The sequence below is a fragment of the Epinephelus moara genome, chromosome 24, assembly GCF_006386435.1.
Source record: "Epinephelus moara isolate mb chromosome 24, YSFRI_EMoa_1.0, whole genome shotgun sequence".
Taxonomy (NCBI): Eukaryota; Metazoa; Chordata; class Actinopteri; order Perciformes; family Serranidae; genus Epinephelus; species Epinephelus moara.
Window position 1 is genome coordinate 30,506,436 of NC_065529.1, and position 14,768 is coordinate 30,521,203.

The 14,768-nt window shown below is 40.6% G+C and overlaps 1 protein-coding gene across 2 annotated transcripts; it reads right to left on the reverse strand.

Annotated features, from left to right (window-relative positions):
* Positions 1–6,465: 6,465 nt before the first annotated feature.
* On the reverse strand, positions 6,466–14,618 carry si:ch211-161c3.5 (uncharacterized protein C3orf18). 2 transcript variants are annotated; one of them, XM_050039272.1, is made up of 6 exons: positions 14,237–14,618; positions 12,908–13,346; positions 12,654–12,679; positions 11,382–11,511; positions 10,028–10,062; positions 6,466–8,206 (listed from the first exon to the last, which is right to left on the reverse strand). In XM_050039272.1, the coding sequence occupies exons 2-5, from the start codon at positions 13,166–13,168 to the stop codon at positions 10,057–10,059; spliced, it is 423 nt and encodes a 140-aa protein (XP_049895229.1). In that variant the 5' UTR covers positions 13,169–13,346; positions 14,237–14,618; the 3' UTR covers positions 6,466–8,206; positions 10,028–10,056. The 2 variants fall into 2 exon arrangements, with proteins under 2 accessions (XP_049895229.1, XP_049895228.1); XM_050039271.1 differs by lacking the exon at positions 10,028–10,062 and having other exon boundaries at positions 14,237–14,615.
* Between the last annotated feature and the right edge of the window lie 150 nt (positions 14,619–14,768).

A 14,768-nucleotide genomic window follows, 5' to 3' on the forward strand; every position in this document is an offset into this window, starting at 1 on the left:
TTTAAAGCTCACTTATTAATATCTTATATCGTATTTGTTTGATCTGTATACAAACCAAAGTGTGAAAACAACAGTATTTCTAGAGGTATTGTGCCTTTTGAGTTTTAAAAGTGCTGGTAGGTGGGTTTGCAGTCTTATGCTAAGCTAAGCTAAGCATCCCTCTTTGTATCAGTCTTCTCATGTAACCCTGCAAGAATGCCAAGAATTGTTTTTCCCAAAGTGTCCAACTATTGATTAAAGGTTTCCTGCTTTCCTGAACCTCTCAGGCTACATCCCCACTAATACATTTTCATTTTAAAATGCATGAGTATTGTTACTTTTACGCCTAGCGTCCACACTACTCCAGCCTTTTGGAACCTTTAAAACGGAGACCTTTGAAAATGCTGCTGACTCCATTTTAGTTTAAAACCCCGGGGTTGCATTTTCATCTGGATGGTTGTAAAGGGATACTTTGAAAATAATGACGCAGACACCCACACTCACTTCCCAATTGGGTCTTCTCACTCAAGATGTGTCAAGCCAAAAAAATATAGGTGGGTTTACATACCTTTCCTATCGCCATGGCTTCCTCCAGCGATGGATAATGCTGCTGCCACCACCTTGACTGCCTTATACTCATGTGTTATTTTGAGTAGCAGTTCCACCTCGTCATCAGTCCAGGCAAAGAAATCTCTTGTCTTAATTTTTGCCATCTCTGCAGTATTTTCTGTAACTAAGCAACCAACTGCAAAGTAGACAATCTGCTTCCTGTTTATGTCGACATGTGTATGCCCAGTGTACGTGAATGGTCATGTGATATGCGTTTTTTAGGCATGTTGTGCTGAAAACACACCAAGCAGCCGTGAATTGCGGCCAGAGAATACCTGCAGCCAATCAGTAAACAGAGTCCTCTGACTCCTGTGCCTGAAGCACATGAACATGCCTCCTGGCTGCAGAGAAATGGATTTATTGCTGCTGCTTGATGTGTTTTCAGTGTTAGTTAGGAGGGAGATTATTTCTTAAATGGTGCTAAAACAGTTGTTGCTTATGAGATTGTTTTTTAAAACACCATTTTAAAATGAAAACGTATTAATGTGGATGTAGCCTCAGTGTGTGTGTGTTGTGTGTGTGGAGAGGGGACGGGCTTGCGGGTTAAAGTGGGAGGGGGGTTAAAGAAAAAAAGGAACCAACCTGAACCGTTTTATTGAAACATGTTTCTAAATCAAGTGTCATGAATCCTCATATGAAATGGGAGCAAGATGGTGACATTGATAGCGACGTTACAATATAAACATGGTGCGTTGAAGTCATTACTTTGAAAGTAGACGTGAAAGCTTTTATTCCAAAATGAAATATCCAGCTCTACCTACAGAAACATCTCTAAAAGTAAAAGAAAATGCAGAGAATTACATTAGCAATTGCCAATGTAAACTAGAGTTCATTATTCAGATTAATAACTCTAGTGTTTTTTTTTCCTTTCAACCAGCAGTGAGAAAAAACATCCAAAGGTTTAAATGGATATCTGATATTTGGAAAGAAACCCTTCACATTTACTTTTGTCAACAGCAGTGTTGACGTGTCATTTTACCACACTCAGGATTTTGCTATTAACAGTGCTTTTACACCATATTGAAACCTCAGGTACAAAACTATTCAGGAACATGTCGTCAGTCTACTCAGTAATAATTATTGTGCTGTGTTTGTTGTGCATTTCTGATCTGTATTTGACATTACCAGTATGCCTTGACACAAAGACCTCATTTAAACCTCAGTTGCCCTCAGTTTCTTAATCTCTCATTCTACCTCAGTAACACAAACGATCTCCATCAAAGTAACGCTCCACTCCCTCAGCAGCAGCATACGCACACACAGATTCATATGCAGATGTACAGCACAGACAGGCAAAGGGTTTTCGGGCCTTCATACCAACACAGAAGCAGAGGATTTTACTATGAGTGTACAAATAAAACCATCAGTGTCATTTCTTTTTTAAAAAAACAAAACAACTGTATTTGTTAAACGCTGAAGTGAGACTTGGTTTGTTGTCCTGGGAAATAAAATGCAACCAATAGTTTACGACAAAACTTGATAAAGTACTTGCTTATTAGGGTGTAGTTCCTTTTGAAATACTTTTTTTTGGGGGGTCTGTTACTCCTTTCTCATTTTTACTACATCATTTAATTTCTGATTCTTACACTGTAAATTGTTTGTGTGACACTCTTAATACGTATGATTTGAAAGCAAAGGGCAGCAAATCACCACACAGTGCTGAAATACATGGCAGTTATGGGAAACAGAGAGACAGCACCATGGTTACCTTGCATTGAAATTGCATTGAAATTGCTAAATAAATAGTCTTTGTTTTACCAGTTTAAGACAGAAAAAAGACAGAAGTTGTTTCTTCCTTTGTTTGTTCTACTTTTAGTGAGCACTGTGGCCACACTGTGACAGTAATGGGTGAATGGTAAATGCAAAAATATAATGTAATAGAAGCATGAATAGAAATGAGTAATACAGTGGACAAACTTACTCATATAATGGATAATTAGTAACATCTACCCAGTGAAACTGTTGCAAGAAAACCCCTGATTGTGTTGATGGTATTGCTTATTATACCATGGTTTGAGTGAAAACTCAATTCTGACTGGCTGCAGTGTCCATTAAAGGTACAGTATGTAAGATTTAGGGGGATTTAGTGGCATCTAGTGGTGAGGATTGCAGATTGCAGCCAGCTGAAGCTTCTCCAAATTAGGATTTCTTCAGTGTTCATTGTTCAGGAAGTTTTTATCGGGAGTCGAAATATCTACAGAGGTGTCTTCCTCTACAAAACAAACAGACCAGGTGATTAAAACTAGTAAAAACAATGAATAAAGCAGTTTCATGTTAAAAATCTGTGTTTCTCCTACACTGTTCAGCTCATTGCAGACAATCCAAAGTGTGCTCACCTTTTTTCTGATCCAGACGTTCAGGAGGTTTTTACCAGAATCTGCATTATCTGCTCAGGTCTCCTCTCCAAAAAAAAGGGACCTGCTGATTTATTTCAGTAAAATCCATGAATGTAGCAGTTTTACGTAAAAAAAAAAACACTGCCCATCGCAGAGGGGCTGCTAACTATCGTGGCTGAGGCAAAAACAGGAATGGCCTTATGCCAGTGTTTGGTTTGTCTATTCAGGGCTACTGTAGAAACATGTCAGTGACATGGCGATCTCTGTGGACAAGTACCCAGTCCCTATGTAGATATAAACACTCATTCTAATTGAACAAAAACACAGTTCTGATTTTCAGGTGATTATACTCTAAAGAAAACATACTAATTGTTTTAGGTTTATTTTCTGCCAATATGTCGCCCCAAATCCTACACAGCAGACCTTTAATTCCTGACAGTGGACACCAACTAAGTGGTTCCAGTGATGTCTGCTCACCCGTTCTAAATTAATGTACTGGCTATATGTTATCAGCCTGTCTACGATGAGTAACTATAGCAACAGGGACACCGTCAGAGCCTCTGTTTACCATTTTTTTGCAACGCATTAACAAGCTAACATCTAATTACAACAGTGACACGGCTGGATAGGTAGCTAGTTTTGTTGTCAAACATATTGTCAAATTATATTTACTGTTTGTCAGCCGTACAGAATGTTACTGACTTTGAATCTTGCTGGTGTAATGTTACCTTTCTGGCTCATAGCTGAGCTAAAGGGTTCTACGAGCTGAGATAAAATATCTCCCTTATTTGAGGTTTGTCCTATTTACTGGAGTAGTGAATGTTTCCATTGCATACGAACCTTATGAAATGGTAATAATTGTTCCAGATATTAGTCAAACCCTCAGGTGTTACAGTGAAACTGAGTTATGGCTTGTAAAAAACTGATTGCAAAATTCTTGAAAATATAAATTAATGTCCTTCGAGGTGTCCATAATCAATAAATTTACTCGTAGGAAGCAATTGTCCGATGTCATCCATTAATTCCTGATAATGGACACCTCATCTGGGATCATACCTTACCTAATTCAGTGCTTTTCATCTGTGATTATTCTTTTAAAAGTTACATCGTCGTGCTTTAAAGGGTCAGTTCACCCAAATTACCAAAAAGGAAAAAAAAAACCTACCAAACAAAAGACTCTCTCTCTTACCTCTTGTGGTGTCCAGCAGTGCAGATGGGTTTGGTTTTAAGATATCTGTTTCTGAGACACTCGAATAACATGGAAATTATTGGATTTTTTTGTTGTCACACTATTGTGCTCATGGTGTTGAATAGATAAACAAAATGATCTACATGATTCAGATACCAGAGGATTAGTAGAAGAAAAAAAAACACGCCAAAAGTTTAACTCATAGAAAATAGTACATTTGATATGTAATGAATCAGTAAAAGCTTTGGTACTTTGGAAGGATTTTTTTGTATAGATTACCAAATTCTTTTGTTTTATAAATCAAAAGTAAAGAGGTTTTCAGCCTGTTTTTCTAAAAATGTTTTGAGACCTTGTCAGTCAGGATTTCAATCACCAGGATAAATGTTGCAATTGTACTTTTCTGCAAGCCACGGATATGAAACATTTGTAAGTTGTTATGTCATGGATATGTTGAAACTGTTTATGTTTCAACAGTGCTGTGGTTACCTAGTGATTATGTTTCGGCACAAAAACAATTGGTTGGGAAAAGATCACGTTTGGCTGAAAATACCTTTTGGTGGCTCAAAATTTTGGCAGGAAATGCAGCCAATTTCTCCGTAAAAAACACCCGGATTTGCTGTTTGTCTTAAACAATTGTCTGCAGCTTGGCAGCCGTGTCGCCTAGGTGTTACGCCATCCTCTCCACCTCCTGATGACTAAGTTGGCTCATATCTGTGTAATCAGAACTGCATTACCTTAGTGTGAAACGCACAAGTGAAACGTGTCCGTGCTTTGCAGAATTGCACAATGCCAACATTTCCTTCTGGCAACTGGGGTGGGATTTCTGCGCCTAAACTGACAGTCAACCTATTGCAACTATTTCAACTTCCTCAGTCCCTGTGTCATCATGTATGGCAGACATTTATCCAACAGTAACTGCATATCACTTACTAGTTACATGACTTTAAGATCACCCATCAGTTACTGTTTATTTATAAAACTTGCTTATTTTCATCACCAATCTTTTGTATCCCAATTATTTCCTGTATTTCAGCATTGTTGACTGAATTGCTGCCAGAGGAACTTAATTAATTTACAGGTATGTTTCCTTTTTCAGTTGCATTGACTTTACTTATTTTGCCCTCTGGACTACCTCTGAAAACTAAGAAGCCTGGGACGTCTGTGAGGAAATGTTTGGTTAAGTTGTATCTGACTGTTTCCGTCAGACCTGCAGGCGATGTGTATCATGAAAATCTTGAAATAAGTGTCAAACTAGTACTGTTGTAGTCCATTCATCTCATCTCACTACATTCATGTCGCCATAATGAATGGAAGTCAGCCTGAAGGGTGCCTCATAAGGCCCTGACACACCAAGCCGACGGTTGGCTGTCGGTTAGCGCCTGTTGCCCTGGTCCTTGCCGTGTTTCCGGTTTTTTTCAGCTGATTCAGTATGGTAAATCGACATCAGAGACAGTGGGGCCCATCGGTGAACAAAATCACTCTGATTGGCAGTTCAGGTCAGCGCACGAGAAGAGAAATGGAAGTGAGGAAAGTAAACAAATAGCTAAACTCGTGAGGGAGTTAGCTCAAAATAAACTTGTTATATAAGGTAAGATTATTTTATTTTGCCATTGAGCTCTTTAGCAAAAGTTTCATGATGGATTGTGTTACTGTTTACTGGCACATGGTAAATATGCTCTGTTCTTTCAACATTGGATTGCATTGTTGAGGTGCTAACTGGCTAACTAGAGTCATGACGGTCTTCCAAATTCCCTTTTTGAATCATTAATACAGACTACTTCCCTCTGCTAGTATGGAGTTATTTCCTCTCACACAGGCACAGAACTTACATGCTGGTTGGCTAACAGCTGTAGTCTTTGCAGTGTGTTCATGTGCAGCTTTTTGGCCAAGACACAGAGGACGTGAGGCAACGCAACAGTCGGCTTCCATCGCCGCCCTCTGTTTAATGTTGGTTTGGTGTGTCTGGGCCTTTAATTTAACTACAGCTGGGTCAATATTTGTTTTCTGGATATTTACTCTCTCTATGGGGACAACGTTGTTCTGTGATCTTACTGGTAGTGATAGAGTTACATACAGTACTTGATCCATTTTCAACTATTGAAAAGTTGAAGTGTAACTTGAGAAATCATCTTGTATGCCTTGTTTGTTTTTAACACCATTTTGTAGTTATGTTATTGATGTGCCCTCATCCACTTCATTAATACAACTCACAAACCTGTGATATATATTTTGTTACGATTCTTTACCATGTGATTTGTGTTATTCTGCTTCTTTATCGCTTACCAATAAAATATCACACCTGTCAACTCTCTTTGTGATGGATCTGAACAACTCCTTTTTTTTCAAATTGGTTTAAATAGTTTTAATGTATACAGACGGAAACAATCCTTCATTGCTCAGTGAAGAAGAAACAAAATGGAGAGGAACAGTTCACTTAAGGATGGTAACACATCCAGAGTTCAAGCTTGTCAGAGACGAAAGACCACAAAATCAGTATAATAACACAAATGTACACTTCTCTCTCATCAAACATGGACAGAGATATTGAAGCTCAGATGAACTTCACTGACAAGCTACCAAACATTTTAACAGCAATGACACAACATGATTCAAGAAAAGTGCATCACACTGCATTTGTGCGCCAAACGGTAACAGTGCAAGATCATACGTGATGCCTCCCGTTGTGCTCCCTTATCATACATGCACCCTACGTTTTTGTTTTTTTTGCCAGACTGTCTGTGTCGTAGAGATTAAAACGTTCACCAAAGCTCCAGTTGTTCCCAAAAACAGTCCAGTTTTCCCTTTGTGTTCCTTCCTGAGAGACAGTGGGCTTTTCTCATTTCACGGTTTTCATGTCCTCGATTCCTTTCCTCACCTCCTCTCCTCGTGTCTTAGTCCCACCTGAGATACGAGCAGAGGAGGCTAAGGAAGAGATGGAGGAGAGAGCAGTTGAGGCAACAGGCATTTAACAAAATGAGACATCCATACTACGGAGCCCTCATTTTAAAGTGATGTCAATTATGGCCACACATATACAGATATTTTTGGAATCTGATATTTTCTCCTATGTCTTTTACCAACACCTTCAACGGTGCAGATTTAAAAAAAACAAAGCAAAAAAAAAGGTCATTTTGTATTTGTGTTGACATTTCAAATACTTTGGGGAAATGATTTTTTACGTTTTGTTGGCACTGTTTGCTCTAATGACTCACTTTACCTAAAACTTAGTATTCCTGAACCATCTGCCATCTGCTGCGGCCAGTGTCATTTGCTCCACCTCACTGTCCGCCATTTAAAGGCCACCACCGTTTTGGGTCAAGTCCGGTTAAACGAGAAGATGGTGGTACATTTTCGAGAGTGGGATTGTAGTCAATGAGTGGAAGGAAAACTTTAGCATGTCCAGAGCATCACTCTTTTTCTTGAGTGAGCTCCATCTTCCTTATATTGAAGGGGAATCGACAGTGATGAGACCTCTGTTGGGTGTTTTCGAAAGGGAAGCCTATACATCTTATTAGCTTTGTCACGAAGGGAGATAACGGAAGATAGCCAACACGCCTGTAATCGTTTTTGCATTCTAATGGGATGGAAATGTCTTGAAACAAAGTTTGTATAGTCAGTTTTTTTTTCATGAAGGGGGGGAAATATCAGTTTTCAAAAATATCTGTATTCATGTAGACAGGGCCTAAATATGATGGATGGCACAGCCGCATCATCGGCTGTTTGTCATGCCGGTCCCGCCTCTTTTAGATGTCAGGGGTGCTGAAAAGACTTTTGCGCAGGATGCACCTGTGCATCCTCGCTCATAGCTCCTCAGGGAAGCCTCCTCTCTCCTCAGGATGCATCTTAGGAATTGAGACATTCTTCAAGAAGATCAATTGCTGAGTTATAGGCTGGAGGATGGAGGAGTCAGGACACAAGGAGGCACGAAACAGACAAATGAGAAAAGCCCAGTCTGTATCTCGATGAGGCCAGCAGCCCCCAAAAACTGCAGTCAACTAATGGAAGAGATCTGTTAAGCGTTGAGAGCTTTGGCTACATCTGTGAAGACCAGACGACTGGGCCTCTGCGTGGTCCCCTGGGAGGTTGTGAGAGTCTGTGGAGGAGATGGGCAGCAGGACAGATGGGAGATAAAACTGTTAGTGACATTAAGATCACATCGGGACACCAGCGTTGAATAGTTAGAAAAAGTGATGACAGCAGTTGACCCAGTGCAACGTTCTGTTTTGTTCATTTCAGGAAAAATCAATACAGGTAAACCAACTTTAAGGTCCAGTGTGTAGGATTTAGTAGGATCTAGTGGTGAGGTTGCAAAGCTGAAACTTCTGAGTGCCAAAGAAGACGTGTAGGAGAACTATGGTGGCCGACGCAAAAACATGAATGGCCTTTTCTATAGCCAACCCCATCTCACTCCCAGTTTGTCAAATACAATGCTTGATCAGTGGCCCTCGGCGTCAGACCCTGAGGCACCAAGGCACCTTTTAGCAGCAGTATAAAATCCAATGGTTGGCGCCGTTTTTTGTTTTACATTCAGGGCAACTACCGTAGTCTAAAGAGCAAGAAAGTCTGCATAAGGTGGACAGGAGGGGAGGTGGACTTTCACTCAGGAGCCCGCTGTTTGTGTCCTGTGTGAAACCAATGTAGTTAGCTAGCATGTGCAACATGGTAGGCTAGTGACATATGTCACGTATGTGTGTGATGTGACATGTGACCTACATCATGTGTTATGTATGTGATGTGACATGTGACCTACATCATGTGACATACTGTATATCACATGAAATTGAATTATGTAAGAATAATATTACATGAGTTGGGAGTGAGAATGTGTTGCTAGAGTCAATGTTTGTCCGTTGTGGGCTACTGTAGCAACATGGCAGACCTTGTGGAAGAGGACCTGCTCTGTGTGTTGATGTAAATGGCTCATTCTAAGGTAATGAAAAAACAAGGATTTTTATTTTCAGTTGATTATAAACTAATGGCAATATAGTTCTGAATATTCTGTGTCATCTCTGACAATAAATGCTCCTAAATCCTTCACACTGGACCTTTAATACTTAAAGATTTAGAGTGTGACTGATTACTGAAACCAGAGAAGATTTGTCAGGATCAGAGGCCACATGTAAAACTACAGAGTATGCAAACTGTTTGGAAGGGTGTGTACTTAATTCACTAATATTTTAGAAATGTCAACCTGCATCCTAAAAAATAGTTGATAATTAATTGCAGTGCTGATGGACACACATTGTTCTGCAATGCAATGCTCATAAGAAATGTGTTTGATATAAATAATCTAAAGGTTCTCTTTCTGGCTATTTTAAGGCTTTCAACTGCAGCTCATGTACTTCATCAATGAATGGAGTTTGCTCAGTTATTATGGGATTCAATTGCCCCATGTAAGATGCAATTTAAAGCTATGGAAAAGCTAGTGAGTGGGCTGTGGGCTTAGGCTCATGGTATGAAACTATTTCTACTGAAGAAAAAAAATAATGATAATAATAATAATAATGATAAACAATAAATAAAACTACACTTATTTATCATTTTTCTTAATCAGTAGTTTGCCACACATCACTCTGACTGTACTCTACCACTGGAAGTCTTCACTGTGTGATGGTGTGTGCATACTTTTTGTGTGCATGTGGCCCCGGAAATATTTGATGATTAAAGTATTATGTTGAGGGAGCACAAAGGAAAGGATGAAAGATATTATGGATGATGGTTTTAAGTTCAAACTGAGTGTGTTGGTATGTGTCCTCTGTTAGTATATACTGTAATATAGATTAGTAAATATGAAATGACGAATACTAAACAACATCTAACCAACTAGTTTTTGTTTGAGATACTGAAATAATGATAGAATGAGGATTGTGGGGGAAAAGAGGTTTAGAGAGACAACACTCAGGTGATACTTTACCATGTTTGCCTTTTACCATTATGCCATTGTCAAAACTTAAAAGAAATTAAAGAAAATAAAGATAAATTATGACCAAAAACAAACAAAAAATGGACAGTTACAGATTTACAGATATGAATGGAACAAAAAACCCTGATGATCAGTTAAAGCACAGATGTCCTGTGATACTTTACTCCACTTTATCAAAATAACAACATCTTCAAAATATATAGACAGACCTAATTAAAGCTACAGCTAACACAAGCCACACGAGCTGCTTCAATGCACCACACTGGGGCATTTTGCTTGTGTTTGATTATTGGTGATGGGAAACATTGGCCCTGTTTACACCTCATATTAATGTGCGTTCAGGGTGATCGGACCACAAGTGGACAGCTCTAAGCACACCAAATTCGTCCCCATAGCATTTTGAAATCTGATCGCTCAGACCACACTCACAGCGGGCAAAGCAAATAAATATGTAGCGAGCAGCCCTACAATTAAATAACTTTAAAAATAGTAAAGGCTGTACGTGTGTGTATAGCACGATAAATCTCCTACTAGTAAAAACAACAAAGATGCGTTTGGTCTTTGCAAATAGAAATGATTGACTTGTTTATTTCAGGGTGTCTACAGGTATCAGACAGTTAAATTTAATGCTTTTGAAGACCTGTTCGAGACAACTTTTTACCATATTTTGGACAGAGTTTTACTGATTTAAGCATCACAGGTAAATATTGCAGGCAAGTAGTATATATATGGTGTTGTGCAGAGGTAAGTGTTATGTAGAAATATGGTTATTAGAGTGAGTTAAGTCAATCTACAATTTGCCAACAGCTAAGTGCAAGTGTGAAGTAAAATGACAGTATTATAGTTTTTTTTAAGGATTTGTAACATTAGAAATCTGGATTTTTACATAGAAAGGCTTTACTCATTTTCACAAACAGAAATTAAAAGAGGAATAAACGAAATTAGATCACATGTTTATAATAGTTAAGACCTCACAAATTCAAAATTAACACTATTTAATGACTTTTAAGGCCTTATTGTTAACACTGAATTTAAGACTTTTTAAGGACATGAAGACACCCTAAGATGCATGTGGACACGCATTCTAATGCCAGAACAGACTGACTTAGAGCTGTCCACTAGTGATCAGATCACCTGAGACACGTTAACCTCAGGTGTAAACAGGCTCACTGTCTGAGCCACTGCTCAAAGCTTTCTATTAATGTCTATCTAGGAATATAAACGATGGTAGTCATGGCTTTTGTGTTCATCAAACCGTGCACCACTTGTGGTCTGAATGGGAGCACTCTCGTTCTATAAAAGAAAGTTGCCAGAGACACACAGTGGGTTCCTGTGAGGACCTTACCTTGGCATTGGGACCTGTGAGGCTGCCTTCCCGGCCGTGATCCAGTAGTTCCTGTTCCAGCAGGTCATCTTGTTCTTCAGCCGGGTCAAAGTTGTACATGGGCATAAGCTGGTGCCTCAGCTTCTCCAACCTGTGTGACAAGAGTTAAGAGATGAAACCTGTCAGCATTTAAGGAAGAGGAAATTATGCCTTGTTGCAACAGTAGCAGCAAACAACTATTTGCTATGTAACAATAAAGTGGAGTAATGGCGTCCTGACTAGAGAACAAAGTCATTGTGTGTGTTTTAAAGGTATGTGTCCACAAGATCCATCATTTCCACACTTCTGTTCATTGTCTATGTAAGCAGCAGTGCAATGCATTCTGGTAGCGCCATACTGCATTAAAGAGACGAGGCATGAAGTTGAGGTCTTATGCAAATCATGTCCAGAGGGACTTGCCACCTCTGGAAACTACCAGAAAACTTTGAAACTAACTGCTGCCGATCTAAAATGTAGAAGATTCAGTAACTGCATGGCTTATTTTTCACCTCAAATGTTGTCAAGCACATTTCGGTGATTATTTTCATATTATAAAAGAAACTTTCCAAACAAGCTGCCACGTTGGTCCAGTTTAATATCTGGAAGCAGACAGCCCATGAGTAAAAGCTAAAATGCCAAAAATGCCCCTGTGACCTTATTACATAATTCACGTTTTTTCTCTATTGATGTGGTCGAGGGTCCGGCTGACGTGCATGCTAGTGCATGTGAGTCTCTATTTGAGTATCCCACTGGCTAGCAAATGGCCACTCCTCTGCACTGTGCTCATATGCAGTCACTGCTGGTAGCACCATCTTGGCACCGTCGTCGTGGAAGCATTGCACCCACTCCCCAGCTCCCCCTGGTTAACTAGGTCTTTCAGTACAGTTGGCGTTGTTTAGACCTGTTCATGGTGTTAGCACCATTAGCTAGCTGCAAGCTCAGCCACATCCTTGTTGAAAACAGACAACCTGAATCAGATCGTATACAGCTCCACTTTCACCTTTAGAGGGTTAAAAATGGGTGACCTGTCCTCTACACAATGTGTACGTACCCTGTTGTCTCAAGTTCCCACTAACTCCAGTGCAAACAACACTCCTATGATGGAGCACTTATTTTGTGTTAGTTTGTGTAGACATATATATAATGTGGACACACTATCAACTAAAATAATAAAGATTTTAAACTACGTTTTGACACAGGGCCCCTCTACAAGACAGCCAGAAACCAGATCAGCGGGAAAAATCTTCAACTTACCGCTTCCGTTTCCGAATATACAGCATCTAGAATATAGAAAGACAGACATATTGAGAAAGATACACAAGCAGTTTAACTGGTGGAGGTAATCTGTCCAAACTAAATGGAGTGTCTGTTACATCCAAGGTCTGTTAGAATAAATATACAAATTAAACATGAATCTAATAGGTCAAGACATTACAATTCATTCAGAGGGAATTCATTTCTAGTGAATCAAGTGCTAATTTAGAGACAATATTTAAATGATATCTTACAATGGCCACTGCCAAGCCAATGACAGTGATGATGCCAAAGGGCACGAACACCATTCCCATCCCTGAGCCCTCGATCACCGCCTCCGGAAACGTTGTGGCATTGAAGCTGGTCTCGTTTGTTGTTATAGTAACAGTCATTAATGTCGTCCGGGAGGTGACATTGTCTCTGACGCTCTTGCTCGTGGAGAGGAAGGGGATTGCGGTGGCTGTGGCAGTTGTGGAGAGAAAACTTGTAGTTGTCTGAGCTGCAGTTACAGCCATGGTCAGGTGTTGCAGTTTCAACTGAAGGATGTATTTTCGGTCTGTGTGTGGATGCTGTCGCGTCGCTCTCAGCCTCTAGTGCGTGTCATGGTCGACACAGGTGTCTTCCCTCTGGTGTGAGGTCTGCGGGGGCATTGGTGATGCTTCGGCCATGTGATCAGGGAAATAAAACCTAAAACTGAAAGGCAGAACAGCATGTGATTAATAAAGGGGGTTTTATTTTTAGCCTAAGAAATGCTTTGTAGATCGTATGAATTTAACTCCAGCCAAAATGCTAAAATATATCACTAAAATTGCTTCTCTGCACTCAATGTTTACCTAAATCTTTGTATTAACATTTCCGTTTTGGCAGGCTTCACCCTTGTTTTCAGTCAAGCCGCAGCTGATTGTGCCAGCGGGGTTGTGGTAGGTGTTTTTGGGCAGGATGTGGGTAGCAAAGGCATAGGAGGAAAGTGGCATAACAAACTTGATAAAATACCGAGGAATACTAACCACTCAAACTGTAACGTGCAGGGTGAGGAAATGTGCTGGCAGCGTGTTCAAAACGTCAAAGTCAAACTTAACACCCACACACGCCACCACACACACAGCTTCCACAAATATCCACTGCATCCAAAACCCGGTGCATGTACCTCCCACCCACACACACTCACACTCAGTGTACACATCCCATGAGAGAGATAAAAGCAATTTACATATGTGAGGAGTTTTCAAACATCTCCTCTTGAAGCAGTGTTACATGGTGACACAGGAGGGCAAAGCAGACACATGATCCATTCCTCCCTCCTGAGTGCATCCTGTCTGCTTGTGCCCTTAATGAGGAACATGTGCAGCTGAAGCAACAACCAATGAAACGCCAAGGCTGGATTCAGTCATTGCTGTTGTCCCTGCACTGCAACAGGACAGACATCTTTGTTTGAATCATGTTATGGCCTTATTAACGTGTTACTGACATGTTATTTTTAGTCAGGATGCTGCCCTGCACCAACAGCTGATCTACTAATCCGGCCAACGTGACCAGGTCCTCCTCCATGTGTCCTCACAGATTAGAGAGACATGCATACGTACCTTAACATACAACATGCATGACTTGAGAGGTGATCTGCAGCAGGCCGGGGTTAGCTAGAGAGGGGAAAATTTCATTGGAAGAGGCAGCATTTCCTCCAGCGGCTGCCCCTCCTCCTCCTCCTTCTCCTCCTCCTCTTCTGCTGCTTCCCCCTTTAGCAATGCAGGTATTGCACAGGCTGTTTACATTGACTAAACAGCCATCTTCTGCAAAGATGGACTCCACACACCAGTGTAACCCTATCCCGGCAGCCTCCACGAGATCCCCTTCCCGTTTTCCGGTTGCCTCCACGGATCTGCTCCCCCCGTCTTGCCCTTTCTTGTGTTTCACTCAACAGAGGCTGCTCCAGGGATGCTGCAAACAGAGAGGAGTGCGGCGAGCTCCCTCCCCCGCCGCCCTGCAATTGGTCTAATGGCTTCAAGATGATAGATGCGGTTGGCTCCCTCGGCTGTCCATTTGGCTTTGCAGGGATGAGAATGGGATTTAATGGCTCTGCTGCACACCAGATGCTGTCAGACCCATGTGAATGACTGC

What these genes read in the sequence shown, in the direction of transcription:
- si:ch211-161c3.5 (XM_050039271.1), bottom strand. Translation starts at nt 13,168, where the DNA reads ATGGCTGTAACTGCAGCTCAGACAACTACAAGTTTTCTCTCCACAACT. An exon ending in TATATTCGGAAACGGAAGCG is followed by an intron (nt 11,512 to 12,653) that starts GTAAGTTGAAGA and finishes CTTGTCACACAG; the next exon opens with GTTGGAGAAGCTGAGGCACC. An exon ending in TCACAGGTCCCAATGCCAAG is followed by an intron (nt 8,207 to 11,381) that starts GTAAGGTCCTCA and finishes TCTCCTCCACAG; the next exon opens with ACTCTCACAACCTCCCAGGG.